Source organism: Passer montanus, unplaced genomic scaffold, assembly GCF_014805655.1.
Source record: "Passer montanus isolate IOZ18808 unplaced genomic scaffold, ASM1480565v1 scaffold12, whole genome shotgun sequence".
Classification (NCBI taxonomy): domain Eukaryota; kingdom Metazoa; phylum Chordata; class Aves; order Passeriformes; family Passeridae; genus Passer; species Passer montanus.
Window position 1 is genome coordinate 14,198,276 of NW_024358722.1, and position 16,212 is coordinate 14,214,487.

Consider the following 16,212-nt stretch of genomic DNA (forward strand, 5'->3'; position numbering starts at 1 on the left):
AAGGCTCTGTTATCTACAACAAAGTTTTGCACTATAAAAGTCTCTAAAATGGAGGACAGTACATGGTACTTTCACACCCATTTCATGGTACTCTTTATATGACTAAAATAAAATAAAAAAGCATCCGAATATTTGGAGAGCAAACTGTTTCTTTATCCTGTTATGCCACCTTGGCCTATTTCTTTCTACAAAGAGAAAAATGCTTTCTGTCCAAAAGCCAAGCTCCTATATCTCTTAAACACTAGACAAACCTTTTCATAAATAAAATGTTGGTTGGAGGCCAGACAAGGTAATTCTCCATCCATTAAAATTTATTTTATATCCCATAGGCAAAGACACACTGAATGACCCTTGGTGATTCCTGAATTCTGCATAGGAACACCAAGGTGTTTCAGCATATATATAAAAAGGTGACATGCATCAAGCAGACATATGTATTCCACGTTGCAGCTTTACATCCCAAATTCATCACCAGAAACAAAGCAAGATAAATCAATCTTTATGTAAATTCAGCCTCTCTTGCAATTCAGATGTAAAATCAAGAAAAAAAAGGGTCAGTCTCACTTTGTCTTACCATCTCCATCTGAAGGATTTCTACTTCCTCTTTAGGCAACTCAAGGCTGAAGATACGGGCATAATGCCAACACTGCTTTTAAGCTCACACAGAAAATATTATGGGGTAATCTTAGTATTTCCTGGTCACACTCCCTTAGGCAACTCTATACTGGTGTAAATGTCACATCCTGGCAGCAAGTCCTTGGACACAGGCTCCACTCTTTGATTGACTGATTTTAAAATACTACCAAATCATTCATTTTTTAAAAATCCATTATACAGACTGATCCAAAACCTGCTAAAATGAATGGCATTATTCCATTTAGTCTTGAATCAGTCCACTCTCAGTAGAAGCTAAAGACTTCTTCAAAGAGATGCAAGCAAGACCTCTGCAGCACACTGTCCTTACCTTGAAAAATCTCTCCTAACTTATCTAACAATGGTACAAAAGCCCCACATTAATTTTGTCAAACAGCTGCATCCGCAGTATCCCTGTTCCAGCATTACCTAATGCACAAGCACTACAGTTTTTTTTTTAAATTAGGGAGGGGTGGGAAAATGGCAGAGGGTCAGGGGGGAAGAATCCCCACCCCAGTCATCCATCAAGTGTACATCCAGGCCACTGCTCCAGAGAAATCTAATATATGCTAAAGAGACACAAAAAGACATAAAAAGCTTTCAGAAATAAAAGTGCTTCAGAAGCTGTATTTTAATATTGCCAAGTAGGGTTTTTGCCAGATTATAAAGTTGACTTAAATGCCAGGATACTGCATTTCAGAGGCAGTGGCATCAGCTTACATATCGCCTGTATTAGCGGCTGAAGTGTATTGCCAATTCCAAAGATAGACTATCATCATCTGTGGGGGAGAATATAAATAAATAAATAAAAATTGGCATTGCCTACCAACCTTGCTACCTGCTGCCTTGAAGCACTCTTTTCAAGTGCAGCCTCCACAGGAAAAAAAACAAAAAAAAAAGTTAAGACTACATTATTTTGATTATAGTGCTTTCCCCAGGCAGGAATTTTTATTTCAGTTAGAATCTTTAAACCATTACATTTTCAGTGATGCATTTTTATATTTACAGTTGACATCTTCATAGAAGAATGAAACCTTTGAGCAACAGCTCTAAAGCATGAAGGTTGCCTGCAGTAAGTACTTAAATTATTTTACACCCAAATGGAGCCAGTTGTTTTTAGCTAAAATTTAATAAACCTTAAATCAATGACCTTTCTTTTACTGAAAGCTTGCACTTGGGAAAACTAAGTTTCCTAAGAAATATATTTTTGGTGAACAAATGCCAAACAAAGGGCTATTTAAATCTGAACACTGTCTCAATTTATAGCTTGTGAACATTCAGTTCCTAAATTCCCGACTGCTACCTAATGTATAGTGGAGCTTTGGTTTAATCACATATCATTGATTTCAAAGTGTCACAGTGATCTCATTGACAGTAATCAATAATAATCTAAAATCAATCAAATATGCTCTTGCACTATCATTCGTCAAATCTGAATATCCCAGAATTAATTGTAAGCATGGGAAAGAAAAAGAACATAGAATTAAAAAAAAAAGGTACAAAAATACAAATCAGCAAACTTTGAGAAAATAATAGTGCACCTGAGCATGCTTCATGCCTGCTGGGGTAAGTCAATGATGAATCATACCACGCCTTCCCAGCAAATACTCTAGAAATATATTCTTTTTCAAACATGAAAATATAGAGCAACTGAAGGCAGCGAACACACAAGTAAATGATCAAGCATGATTTTATGTGCAGCCATGTTACGTGCCAAATATTAAATATGTTGCCAGTACATTACAAATAGCACAAGTATGTTACACTATGAAGAACTGCACATTTTAAGTTAGCCACGGCACTTCACAAAGCAAGATAGGATAAAATTGCTGCATTTCTGTACCAAAAGCATGAATAGCTGTAGCCACTTATCAAAAGAGCTGTTATTGTTGCAGAGGTCTCCTCTCTCAACACATTCACCTGTAATTTTGTCAAGGTAATAAATCCTTCCATTCATTACAGCACACTCAAAAGCACCCTGCTATTTAATTTAAATGAAAAAAAGGCCCAAAGTGTCTAAAACATTTACTTTTGCTAATGTAAAAGTGCTGGCATTTTACTTCATTCCTGATAAGCCGGTGCCAATGGATGCGATTATTCTTTTCTTATTCAAAGCATATCAGTAGTTCAAAAGCACTCTCAATCTTATCAGGTGTATGAACAGCACAGTTACTGAAAACAGTTTGTACCGCTCCTCTCTCTTTCTGCCAGGCTATCAGATAAACCCAACTAACTAACTGTATTTACACACAATCAAACATAAGCTGTGTCTTCAGCACACTGTAGCCTGCTTCTGGCACGTCACAGGTTTTCTGCTTGACATTAATCACAACTAAACCAGCAGCTTACAACAAAAACAGTCACTCCATAGCGCTTAACACAAAAAGGACGTAGAGAGGGAAAAAATGAGAATTTTTTGTGAAGAATGATCACTTCCATCTCAATATTTCACAGGCATTTATCTGGTACTACTTGGAAAAGAGCATGGAAGCAATCAGTTTCAAATGCGTTCAAAACAGATCTGACACAGGCCTTACTAGCAGAAAAAAAGAATTTCCATTTGCTTTTTTATTTATTCTATTCTCCTATCCTCCAAGAACTCCAAGATTTGCAAAGGGTGAAAAAGCAAAAGAAAGGAAAATGGTTACAGTGTCTGAAGGCATTTAAGTACCTTCACTGGTTTTGTCCATAACAAGACAGTGATTTCTCACGATCCAGCCTTCACCTGGCACTAAAAGACTCACCACAAAACCAAAACAAAAAAATCCCCCACTCTCCCCCAGACAAGCCTCTCGGTAACTCTCCTTTCCACTCAGTGTCTCACATACAGAAATGTCAGTGCTAACTCCTGAGGAATAACAGCACACCAACTACTTCAGAAGAGTCATGGCTTTGAAGATTTCACCTGCCATAGGAAATAGGCACAGCATCCCCTTCATTCTCCTCAGGGTGACAGTGTATTCCCAGGACGAGCGCAGCATTTGAAGAGTTAAACATTAACCTGGCTGTGTGCTCTCAGCTCGCTAAATGAAAACTTCTGGAACACCAGGAGAAACCCTGAGTTTCGGCTCTTTGATTAATTACAGCCTTCCTTTGGAAGCTGGAGCTCCAGCCGCCGCGTAGAGGCTCCTTCCCAGTGCCAGTGGGACAGCCCAGTGACAGGCTCTCCCCGAGTGACAGCCTCCCCCCGAGTACCTCTGATGGAGCAGCAAAGGGCAGCCCCGTGCCACCACCTGAGCCCATCCTGCGCCTCTGCCGGGGCTCCCGGCAGAACAGCCATCCTCGAGATTTGTGGGAGAACAATGAGCCGAATTAAGCCAAGTGTGCAGCACGGGGTAATGCGGCCGATTGCTGTTTCTCCATCTGTGACACCGGGGCCTGGTGATTGATGGGACAGGTGTCATTCTTACCAATGTCAGCCACCTGCCGTGGCGGTGGCCGCTCGGCGCCCTTCGTATTCCCCAGCACCAACTGGGCCCAAGCGGCTCCTGCCAGGAGAGCAATGGGGTGTCCCTGGATGTCACTCAGCAACAGGGAACCCCAGCGTCACCCCTTTAACGCTGAGGGGAACAGTTGGTTGCAGACGTGGCGTTTCGCGCCACTTCGGAACATCTCGTCTGTCCCACCATGGTGGCAGCTGCTATGAGAACATTCCCATCAGTGAAAGTATTCCCTGGCAAAGTGAATATAATTCAGTAGAGAAAAACTTGCATTCAAAGAGCAATAAACTGCCATGGTAAGGGGTGAAAAAAAAAATCCACTTTTTGATGTAAGAATTTTGCCATTCTTCAAAGATAATTTTGCTAGCAATATACGGGCATTTGATTTGGAAATGCACTCTAAATCTACTTTAGATGGCAGGTGAGTTTTAGCACCTTTTTTTAACTTGATGCTTTTCCTTTTTTTTCCCCTTAAGAGTGAAAAAATAATTGTGCAGGAGAAAGCCTCACAGACTTGCTGAAATTAATCCCTCTGAAAACTATTTTAGCATTAATACTTGCCAATCGAGCATATCACGGTCCACCTAAAGCAATAAAATACCAACTTAAACACAACGTGACACTGGCATTCATCCTTCACAAAGACAGAAACCAAATTCTACAACCAATTTAAAGACAGAAAAAAATAATTTAAAGTAAATAAAGAATACAGAGAAAATTGCTTCATTTTTTCTCTTACATTTTCAATATATGGAAAACTATACAAACTGCCAGTAGTACTCTGCAAAGCATACATAAAAGAGTATAATTCCAGCTTTTTGTTAACTATTGTTTTTACTCGATTTTCCTGTTTTGTATTTCCTTAAAAATATTCATGTGTGAGATTGAAAAAAGTGTTTCTTTCAAAACAGCTCTAGAAACAAGCCCAGAAACAGAGGGGATGAGGGAAAGAGTAGCAATATCACAGGTAAGAACGGACAGAATAAAACAAGCCACCTCCTCCCCACCCATCCTGGCACCTTTATATGGGAAGGAATTTCAGAATGCTTAGGAACAAGCTAGCAGTACATTTTAGATATGACTTTTTCATTTCACTCACCAGCATCTCTACATCTACAGGACTTTAAATTGTTTCCTATCTAGCTGGGTTTGGGGGGGACAGGGGGTGTATACGCACATAAGGCTGGCTTTAAATTTTTTGAATTAGATTTTTAGGGTTTTAATTTTTTTTTTCTTTTTTTGTTTGTTTAGAGTTAGGGTTTTTTTTCCAAGGCGATTCAAAACAAGCAACAGCAACTCCACATAATCTTCTCATTCCAACTTGCCAAAACCATCAATCCCTGATCACACCTATTAGAATCTCACTGTAGCCAACACTACATTTTGCGACAGCTTGACCAGTTGTTTAAGGGAAGAGTGTGTGATGGAGCAAAGCTAAATCGACACATCTGTGATACTTCTGACACCCCTCAGCATGGCTAATATTAATTTGTTTTCTTTGGCTAGGTAAGTGCTGCCAAAACACATTACATATGGTATGTAGTTCCAATCAAAATGATGAAAAGGAGATGTGCAGGGTTTTTTTTTTTCACTTACAGCAACATGAAAACACACAGAGTGCTAAGAGACATCTTCGCAAAGCTATGGAGTAATAACTTGAAAAACCTCTAATCACTGTATCTTAAAGTTTGGTTTCAGAATACAACCCTTTAAGAGACTCTGCCCTCCCATATAAAGACAGCAGCTCAAAGCTGCAAAGAGTTTTTACTCAGGAAAAGAGAATATAATTTTCACTGTAAGATGAAAGGATATATTTCGACTATTCTCATAGTGCATAAGGGTAACTAATCATATTTCAGAAGGCTATCATATAAATAGATGTGCACAATTCTGTACAAGGATATTATAAATGGCTTGATTAGACTGAGGACAAGGCCTTCTATTTCATACACCCCATGATACTAACTTACCACAGTGTATGGTGATCCTCCTCCAATTTCATACTTAAGGGTCTGCATTAGTGTCACAAAATATTAAGTTTTGCGGGTGGTTTTTTCGTTTGTTTTGCTTTGCCTTGTAAGTAATTTTGAACTAAGTAAGAAAATTTCACCTAGATGACATAAAAATTCAGGCTGGTGACCCACGGTAAGAATAAGACATTCAGTGGTACAGAAAACAACATATGTTTGTCTCATACTCTGTGAAAGTACTTCTATTGCTCTAACTTTCATTAGGGCTGCTAACAGACATTTTTCGAGCAAGTATAAGAAGCTGAAGTGAAAAAAAAAACTTATTTCAATTTTAGAAGAAATGGGTAATGATGTTCAGATTTAAAAGCTATGCTACTTAAAAGAGGAAAATGATTGGAAATTAGGTAAGATTCCCTTTGATGTAAACCTGCTATCTCAAGGAACAGCAAAGAGAAAAGCCCTTCTTTGTTTGAAGGAAATACAAATTTACTGGAAAACACTACCCTACCAGCATTATGTAAACAAACCCAAGAGATTTAAAGCTTTTGTAACACAGAAAATACACAAATTGTTCCATAAGACACAGAAGTCAAAAGGCAATATCTTATAGAAGCTACTTTCCCAAGTGCTACTGAAAAAGAAATACCAAGGCCTTGAAAGAATAATTAAGCAATACTATCTGGCAACATGCAAATTCTGTTTAACATTTTTCTTTAATGTTTCATAGTATTTACTTCTGGACAACAGACCCATAACAAAAGAAGAAAACAAAAACCTCACAACTGTAGGACTTCTGGAGAGGACTAAGGAGCATTAAAACCGCATATGTATTTTATATTTTTGTCTGAGGACATCATGGTGTGTATTAACAACCACATGCAGGAGGCTTTCCCCCCTAAAAATAATTATATTCTTTAGATGTAAATATAACTGTGTGTCCAAGGACATACTTAGCTGAAAAAATAAATCTGTTTGACAGCCAAAACTTACAGAAATGTGAATAAATATTAGACATCTCATTTACTTGCAAGATAATTTTTTTTATAAAAAAATACAGCATCCTTTAAGAGCAAAACTGTGAGTACAATACAAAACCTGCTAGATTACATGGAGAACCTAATACAAAATGAGCTGTAAATACTTTACATTGCTGGCCAGCTCTTTTCTCATGGATAAGAAAAAACCCACATAAAACCACATAAAGGCAGCTGCTTTTTGACAAGCAACTGCACAGAGGGAAGTTATATAGCTCTGCATATATATATATACTTACTGTGTATATGTCTGTGGCTAACACACAACAATAGATGTACATTGCCAAAACTGCATAAGGAATATGCTATACACCTGGAACACACACAGAGGCATGGATATAAACATGTTTGAACGCAAGAATTGCTGGGCACAGGCAGAAGATTTCACAGAAAATGCAAATATACAAAACAAAACCACATACATATATGCTGCTACAGATAGCACTGTGCACGTATGACTCCCTAAGTCGAGCCTAAAAGACGATACACGAAATGTAAAAGAACGTGTAATAAGTGGAGTGTCAAGCTGCAGCGACTGCTGGTGTCATCCCTGCACTATCAAACATACATATGAGTATGATTGGAGACAGAGAGGCTAAATATTTCACTGTCAGAGCATGTCGAGAAATGCAATTCATTTCTCTCTCATGTGCTTTAGGACAATGACAATTTAATACAAGGCCAGTGGATGTAAAAGAGATAAAAACTGAACAAACTGGCCCAGCATAATCACAGATTTCCTCTAGAGAGCTTGGTAGCGTAAGGCTCATATGCACTTGTAACAGATCAACATTTTATTGTTTCTTCCCTCCATGAATTTGCTGTGAAAAAGAATTCATAGCAAAGCTTATCTTATAGACAGAAGCTACTTCAGGATTCAATAGGAACAAGAATTTCTTTCATATTTTTTCCCACTTCTCCTATACATTTTACTTTCTCTAAGCAAAAAAGTAATTATTTTATATACTTCCTTGAAAGGTTAAATAAGCATTTTTTTTCATTCCTACTTATACTTCCAGAGAGGCGCAAGCAACCTCCCTGCAGGCCCAGGGTCAGTCCTTTAAAAACAGTTCTGTAAAACGAATAATCCTGTATCATAAATATATCATATTTCTATACCACAATTTTTCTATTGTAACTTTGTAATATACAGAAATAGCAGCACTGCATGTGGACTGACATATCTGTGAAAATAGACATATCATACTTTTTAGCTACTCTAAGCAAAGTGGGCTTCAAGTATTGTTAAATATTATCATAGACAAGTTACCGTTTCTATTTGATGAATAGCACCATGTATTTGAAATTAATTGCAAAAGTAGGGTTGGCTAATGAGGTGGCCCTTATCTTTTCTCAGCAGTGCAAGCACAAGTATTTTTCTGCTGGCTCAATATTTTTTAAATGCCCAAAGTGCTATTAACTAAGTTGAAATCTGATTAAAATATGAACGTTAAAATATTCACAACAGCTAATGCAGCTACACAAAAAAAAGGCTAAGAAAATTCTCATCTCTTTTCTTATCATTAAGCATGTGTTTTGAAAAATAATAATTAAATAAATTGTTCCCTACAGATTCTCACAGTTGTTTTGCTTCCCATTAGCATCCTTGAAAACAGTTTGTTAAGACAATAGTTATTCTTTATTATGGAACTATGGGGATGATGCCCTTCTACCTGCCTCAGTTTAAAAAGAAATTTGTAGGAAATGTTAAAGCCTAAGGTCTGTCAGAAAAAGGACAGCGATTCTTAGGAAAAAAATAGGGGGAAAAAGTATGGAAAAAATGATCTGCCATTCGAGAGAATTAATGGATATCCACAAGGGCTTTGCTAATAACATGGGTTAATTACCGCTGCAACGCACCAGGCTCAGTAAATAAAAGAGCACAACCATAAACACATTAAAATGAGCACCCATCACTAAAAGAGGGGTAAGCCCCAGTAAAGGAAAATCTGCCAGGTAGGCATTTCAGCAGAAACCCTTTATACTTCCTCCAAGTAGGATTCAAAACTTGCCAGCAGTGCAGCAGAACCAAAAAAGCAAAGCCCTACGACCGGAAACACGGAAGGAAGAAGGGACCAAGGCCTGCCTGCTGCCCAAGGGGAGAGCCCTGGGAGAGCCCAGGCAGGGGCTGTGCCACCCCACACACCGGGTACCCACCGGAACACCAGCCTGGGGCTTTATTTCTCAGGAATGACTGTAACAAGCTATCTAATAAGACAAACGGGCGAGGTTAAAGACCTTCAGAGCCTGGAGAAACCGTGGAGCGGAATCAAGTGCTGCTTCCCACTTCACAAAAAAGCGTTCTTCAGTCTGCCCTTCTCCTGCCTTTACGAATGAAAGACACTTCTAAAGAAATTCTTCAGCAATTTGAGGCTATGCCAGAATATTTTAAAGAGTGAAACTGACATAAACTCTTTTGTGTTTACCACATAATCACCTAGTGCACATGCAAACACACAAATATATGTACATGTGAGTAAAACATATGCTCATATTCATCCATACACAAACACAACCCAGCCAGACTCACAGGGTGACTCCACAGACCATTCCTACATCGCAACATGAGAACAGTTAGAAAAATATAAAATATTCACACCAACCATCACTGCACTGAAGTACTCACATGCTGTGACACCTACGTCCACTTTTTAAATGTTACAGCCATTCTATGCAACCTTTATTTCTTGTCAGAGTATTGTATTGGTTCTGTTGTAAAATGAAAATCTATACACGGGAACAGGTGAATTTGTTTCACATATAAACATTTTTGCACACTTTTAAACGGAGAAACGGAGAAAGCAGCTACATGTTCAAATGAATGAAACACAGTAAGCCACAAAACACAGCGCACAGAAGCCTTCTGGAGTTACAAATCTCCTCAATTTTCTATGTTTGGCATTCAGAGACCGTGTTTAAATTTACTAAACTACTTCTGTTCTCTCCCCTCCCTAACCCTCTGCTTTTTTTGAGTGTTTCAATTGCCTTTCCTTCTTCCAACAGCTGTGACAACTGTTAAAACAGTCGGTAAAATTAAGTCCGCTCTATAATCCTTTAGTCAACGTTACATTTTAATCAGAGGTTGAAGGAGATTTCCCATTATGAACGCAGTGATTCATTTAGAATTATTAAACTGACACATACGTCAAAATGAGCAAATATATTTATTGCATCTGTTAGCTTATTATCTATTAGTAATTATTAGTGCTATTGTTATTGCTGAAAGAGCAAAAAACTAATACTGCAGCTGGCTTTAAGTTATTGCATTCTTTAACAAGCTCTGCCTTAAAATCAAAGCATACCTAGTGATGGCCACACAGATATCTGTGCACTCCCAAAATGTTCGGACCATTTGTAGCTTGAATCCTCTCTACTCTCATCCATAAGAACTGCAGAAACTCCTACCTCTATTTGTATGTCCTTATGCATGTGCATATACATGTTACAGTATGTAGCTAAATCCCAGTTATTATGGATATTAACGTAAACATGTAAATATAATATATATAACAGATATAATATATCTAACATGTAAAACTGGTGTTTATTAAATGAGATGTAGAAGCAGATATGTTTCTGAATGTTAGTTCTTTTTCTGTGTCCACTCAATCCCACATGCCTCTAGCCCTGCACTCAGACAATATATTGAGTGTTTTGAGATGACTTTTAATTGAGTCAGAAGAAGAAAAAAATTAGTTTGAATCTTGCACCAGAGCCAAAAAGACATGTGCCCCGATTTCATTTAAATGCATCTACTCTAAGACGCTTATCTAAACTAATCATTCAAATTAGCTGTAAGAAGGTAAATTCAAGAAAGCTCCTTTGGGGGGGTTTGAAAAACCCACAGGGAAAAAAAAACCCACAACCATAAAATACTCAACTTATCGTCTTTTTATGTATTTTATGAAAAATTTGTCACTGTTAGGAAAAGCTGTGGAAACTGCATTCTTACATTATGAAGCTATCTTACACTATATACATACAGCTATGACCTATAAGCCATAGCTGAGAGGGCACCCTATCTCTGTTTATTTTCTTTTCTTTACCCCCAAAACACTACAGTGGGTTTTCCCCGCGTCCCATTCCCAAACTGTATTCCTGCGAGCCAGGCTATTTGTTACTTCCCATCTTATTTCCCTAACATGCGATCACGGCAATTCACTTTTCATGCCTGGCTTAATTACCACCAGCCATGCACTGTGCAGGCAGTAAGGACAGCTAGTGGGCATCTACCTATAGTACACTGTCACCTCCTGTGCAGCCTCTCCGCGGCCGCGGCTGGGGCGATGCTGGCTGCCGGCCGGGGCTTCTCCTCGGCGCTCCCGTCTGTCACTCCCGGCCTAACGCCGGGGCACAGCGACGTAAGTGGCTCGACAAGAAGAAAAATGAACCGGTGACAGCTCCCGTGATATACTAATATTTAATCCCGGCTACAGGCTGAACTCAAGTTCAGGAGCCGCTCCTCAGCCCCAGACCGCCCGGTTCTGTTTGGGCGCCACGCTTTCCGCCGGAGTCACTCCGCCAGGTAGCTGAGAAGTGCCAGCCAAGAACTGCGGCTCCTCAGAAAGTGTGTTCGGCTGCCTTTTGTGGGGAGCAGCAGGCGCGGGGAGGGACACGCCGTGCGGCGCGGACCCCGCCAAGTGCCCCCCGCCGTCTCCCCGGCCGTGACGCCGCGGGTCCGGAGCGGCGGCCCCGGCAAGGCGCTCGCACCGCACCGGGCACCGCGCCGGCGGCGCAGTGCCCCGGGCCGGCTCCCGCTCGCGGCCGCGGCGCAGCGTTACCTGCAGCGGCGTCTTAGGCGCCTGTCATGTTTTGGGGCAGGCGGCGTGCGGCGGTGGGGTGGGGGCGGGGAGCGGTACCTACTCTTCCTCGTAGTGCAGGGAGAGCGGCTCCGGCAGGCAAAGTTCTACCGAATCCATGTGCGCCCGGCGACCATCCTCCGTGCGCCCCCGCGGTGAAAGCAAAGTTTCCGTGGCCGAGCGCCGCGCACTTGGCACGGGCGCGCTCCGGGCGCGGCGGCGGCGGCGGCGGGCGGGGACCAAAAGCTCGCCCGCGCGCCTAATCAAGGACTTAAAGCCCCGCGCGGAGCTCATGAATATGCAGCAGGGCTGTACATATGCATCCCCCCGGCCCGGGGGGACGGCCGATTGGTGGGGCCGCGGCCAATCAGGCGCCAAGGGCGCCGGGGCGGCCCGGCGCGCGGGGCGCGCGGCAGGTAGAGGGTGGGGACGGGGGAGCGGCCTGAGGCGGCGGCGGCNNNCGCTCCGCTTCCTGCCTTCCCTTCCCTTCCCGCCCGGCCCCAACTTCGGCAGGTACCTTGGCAGGCTCCCGGTTAAGGACTGCGCGCAAAGGTAGAGGATGAAGTTTGCGCCGCCGCCGCTGCCGGTCGTGGCGTTTCGCTGTGGCGGCAGCCGGGCTCGGCTCCCGGCGCGCTCTCCTGAACGCCGCTTCCCTAACCTTTGGAACTGCTCGGCGCCGGGGAAAAACAAATAATTATAACGCCAAGCGCGGCCTGCCGAAGCCTCTGGGTAACTCAACTTTTCATTGTCGTGCGAGTTGCTTTCGGGGGGAAAGGGGAGCGGGAGCGGGCTGGAATTTGACTATGTATATATGATATTATACATAAAAACATATAAAAATTACACAACTATCTAATATAGAGATATCTAATTTCCTGTTTAAAATTCAAAGTTTCCTTTCTACTTAGTTAAAAAACAAAAACAAAACAAAAATAACCAAACAAACAAAAAAACCCATTCCTAACAAAACGAGCACAAATCCAGTCCTTAACATCATGGGTGCAACTGGGAGCAAATACAGGTACGCGTGTTCCTATACAACATGGGTGTGTGTGTTTATTTATATATATATACACGTATAAAGCATATGCTCTTATACGAGTATTTGTGTGTTTAGATGTGTATATTTAAAAATGAGAAAGAAAAGATCCAGAACTGATCCATCTCATCTGTTAGTGTGCAGGGATTAGAGTGGACCAACTGAGCCTGCCTCATTTTAATGAGATAAGGGCTGCACTGGAGTAACTCTGCAGTAGTAAATCTGGGAGGGTGCCTAGACCTCTACAGTGTTTGGGGGTTTGGGTTTTTTGTAAAGTAAGTTTTGCTGAACTAAAAGGGCAATAAACACATATCCCTGTAGGCATGCCTGCATAAACATCACCAAGCCCGGTTCCAGCAAAACACTGCTTACAGCCAGCTCAGAGTTGTTCTCTGGCGTATGAAAGATTCCTGATTAAACTTGTTCCAACACAAAGAGTGTACTCAATTAGGGACATTAGAGACACTGTTTGCCCTGAAACACATGCAATATCCTGTTTTGAAAATATCAGTAATAAATATGGGATGATTTTTTTTTTTCTCAAAAGCTACCACCTTTACTTGGTATTAGAACTAAGGCACCATACATATTTTCCAGGTTCAAAGCATTTCTGTCCCTACCAATGAAAACAGATGCAGGCTGTTTCTGTCCAGAAAAAAGCCAAACTGACACTTGGAAAGACAATAATTTCTTAGAATGCAGCTCAACTCTTAAAAAAATCTTTTGTGACTGGAGCCCTAACATGATGCAAACGGCAGTCTTTTAGATCAAAACAAATCAGTGCGAACCCTCAGAATGCAGTAACACTATTCACAGAAATGCCCTCTCCAGATCTGTCTCACAGCATTTTACCAAAAAATATACAGCAACAGAACCAAATCCCAACATATACAGGAATATGACATGCTTGTGTATGTTTACAGCAAAGAGATACCAGCGTTCTGAATTTAACCTTATCTGAAGACTGGGCCTGCTTCCTACAAACCGGGTATAAATACTTGTAATTTTAGGAATCGGAACTCACACAGCAAAACTACAGCTCAGACTACTGTATAAAAGCAGGTAGTAAAAGCTTAATTACCAGTAGCATTATGCTGTCTATATTGTTAAATGTGAACTCTGTAATTAAGATGTAAATTTGCTTGTGAGCAGTGAATTAAAAAGCTCTGAAATGTAGAGTAAAATTTAAGTACTCTGTAGAAACATCGGGGACCAAAAAAAAAATCAGTTTTTACCAGATTTTAAAACAGGAGGCATTAAATCATGTTAGTCTGCTAGAACATCCTCTTTAAGTAACAATTTGATAAATGTAGATTTTGGAATCAAATCAGAACTTGAATTAGATGTCTTTATGTATAGTCATCAGTATGACTATATAAACTCAAAATATACATGTGCACATGGGCAAAACATGCAAATACAAATATATTGTTTGTACTGTGTATTTCTGTGTATAGATTTATAAGTATATAAGAGTATGTCTGTTTATAGATTTAGACCCAAAATGCTTATTTTTCTGTATTTTTGATTCCAGAATTCTTTCAAATCTTTGCATGTATATGTCTTTTTCATATATAAATATCAGCCATAAATTACTCCCTGTACATGCATGATTTGATATGGTCACTTTTCTGTATTACATTCATTGGAAAACACCCTCCTGAAAATCTGACAGCTAATCCATTTTGAAACTCACCGAAGCACAGGTTAGCTTCATTCCTACTTTTGTTCATTATCTCCTAAGATTTTATATTCAGGGGCTGAAACACGATGGTCTCTCCTTCTGTCACGGTCTGTCTTCCTGTAAGCCCTCGTTTTCACATTCCTATAGTTTCCACTACCTTGTGAGCTTGTTGTCCCCCACCCTCCTCTACACCCCCAAAAAATGCATCTTTCCTCTCCCCCTGTGAGCTGTCACTAGTTTTCTATCAAGCATCTTTCATCTGAGCAAGCAGCTCTCTGCCCTGCCAGTGCTGCCTCTTGGAGAACCAGAAATACCGTGCTGTACTTTGCATGTTGATAAACAAAGCAGTTGGCTTCTTCCCCCAGGGACTGAAAGTGTCACCTCTACCAGACTGGGGCCTGGAATTCCAACTACATTCTTGAACTTGGGTTTCACTGTTACAGATCAGTTTGGGGAAAGTGGAAAAAAAAAAGATAAGAAAGAGATTACTGCAGCAAATAAGCTGGGGCTAACTGTAGCTTCATTTTAAGCTCTTCTGTAGAAATAAATAAAAGCAGTAGCTGGAAAGAGGGGGTGGGCAGCGCCGAGAAGGCAATCCAGGTAAAAGTTTACTGAATTTTGTCAGGGAATACACAATAAGAACATGCATGCAAACACACATCTGCAATAACTTATCCAAATGTACAGTGCAAAATCTTACCACAAGGAGTCTATACTAAACAGTGGTAACGGAATCAAGAGAGGGGAAGGAAAAAATCATCAGGGGTGCCCGTACCAGTCAAGGGGCATTTCTGAGCAGCACCTACATTTCCATGTCTCTCTGTGCACCTAATTATTCCTGTGTGCCAAACAGTACATCTTTAAGCATCTTCACATCTAAATACTACAGAAATTTCAAGGCATCAGAAGAGCCAGATTCTTAAAGCATAACCACCTCAAGGCAACTGAAGTGAGGTTCAGTGGCACTTCACAGAGACCTCACAGTGCATTGTGTCAAATGTGTATTTACCAATAGGAGCAAAAAGCTGAAGCCAGCAGGGAAGCTGCAACAATATGAAAGTCTGGTAGCTGCCAAGGATTTATTTGGGAATAAGCGTACTTTAGATGAAGATTTGCAGTACCATGGAGGCTTATTCAAAGTCCAGCCGGAAAATACTATATTGTTAAGAGTTTGAAATAAATACTGAAGTGTCATCAAATATGTGATCTTCTTTTTATTCACAATCACTAATTAAAGAAACACAACTCAGATGTGATCTCACTCAATGCTACAGTGAGAATAACATTAGAACAGCATTGCCACTGTCTACTCCTTGTTTATGCTTCTCATTGGAAGGCACTCGGTGCACCCCTGGATATGCTGCTAGTGAATTAAAAAACTAACACCTCAGAAGTTCCAAATTCTGCTCACCTGTTTGTATATAGTTGGACAAATACTATCAAGTTATTACTTGAAAGCCATCTGCTTCTTCAGTCTGCATTTAGTATTAATTACTCTTTGTTTTGATCTTAGGGGAAAAAGCTCACGCAACACAATCTCTGATGCTCCTTAGAACTTTTCCACAGCGTGTTCACAAATACATGGAGCAAGGCTTTTAGCTTTAGCTGCTACA

The 16,212-nt window shown here is 40.6% G+C and overlaps 1 protein-coding gene across 22 annotated transcripts in view; it reads right to left on the bottom strand.

Annotated features, from left to right (window-relative positions):
• Positions 1-16,212, bottom strand: part of ESRRG (estrogen related receptor gamma) — a 389,280-nt gene that overhangs the window by 146,722 nt on the left and 226,346 nt on the right. Inside the window, exon 1 of one of the 22 annotated variants that reach the window (XM_039697937.1) lies at positions 11,941-12,104. The exons of the other annotated variants lie outside the window; for them this stretch is intronic. Within the exon in view, the coding sequence (XP_039553871.1) occupies positions 11,941-11,996 (56 nt within the window). The 5' untranslated portion in view covers positions 11,997-12,104. Of the gene's footprint in view, positions 1-11,940; positions 12,105-16,212 lie in introns of those variants that run through there. 22 annotated transcript variants of the gene reach the window in all.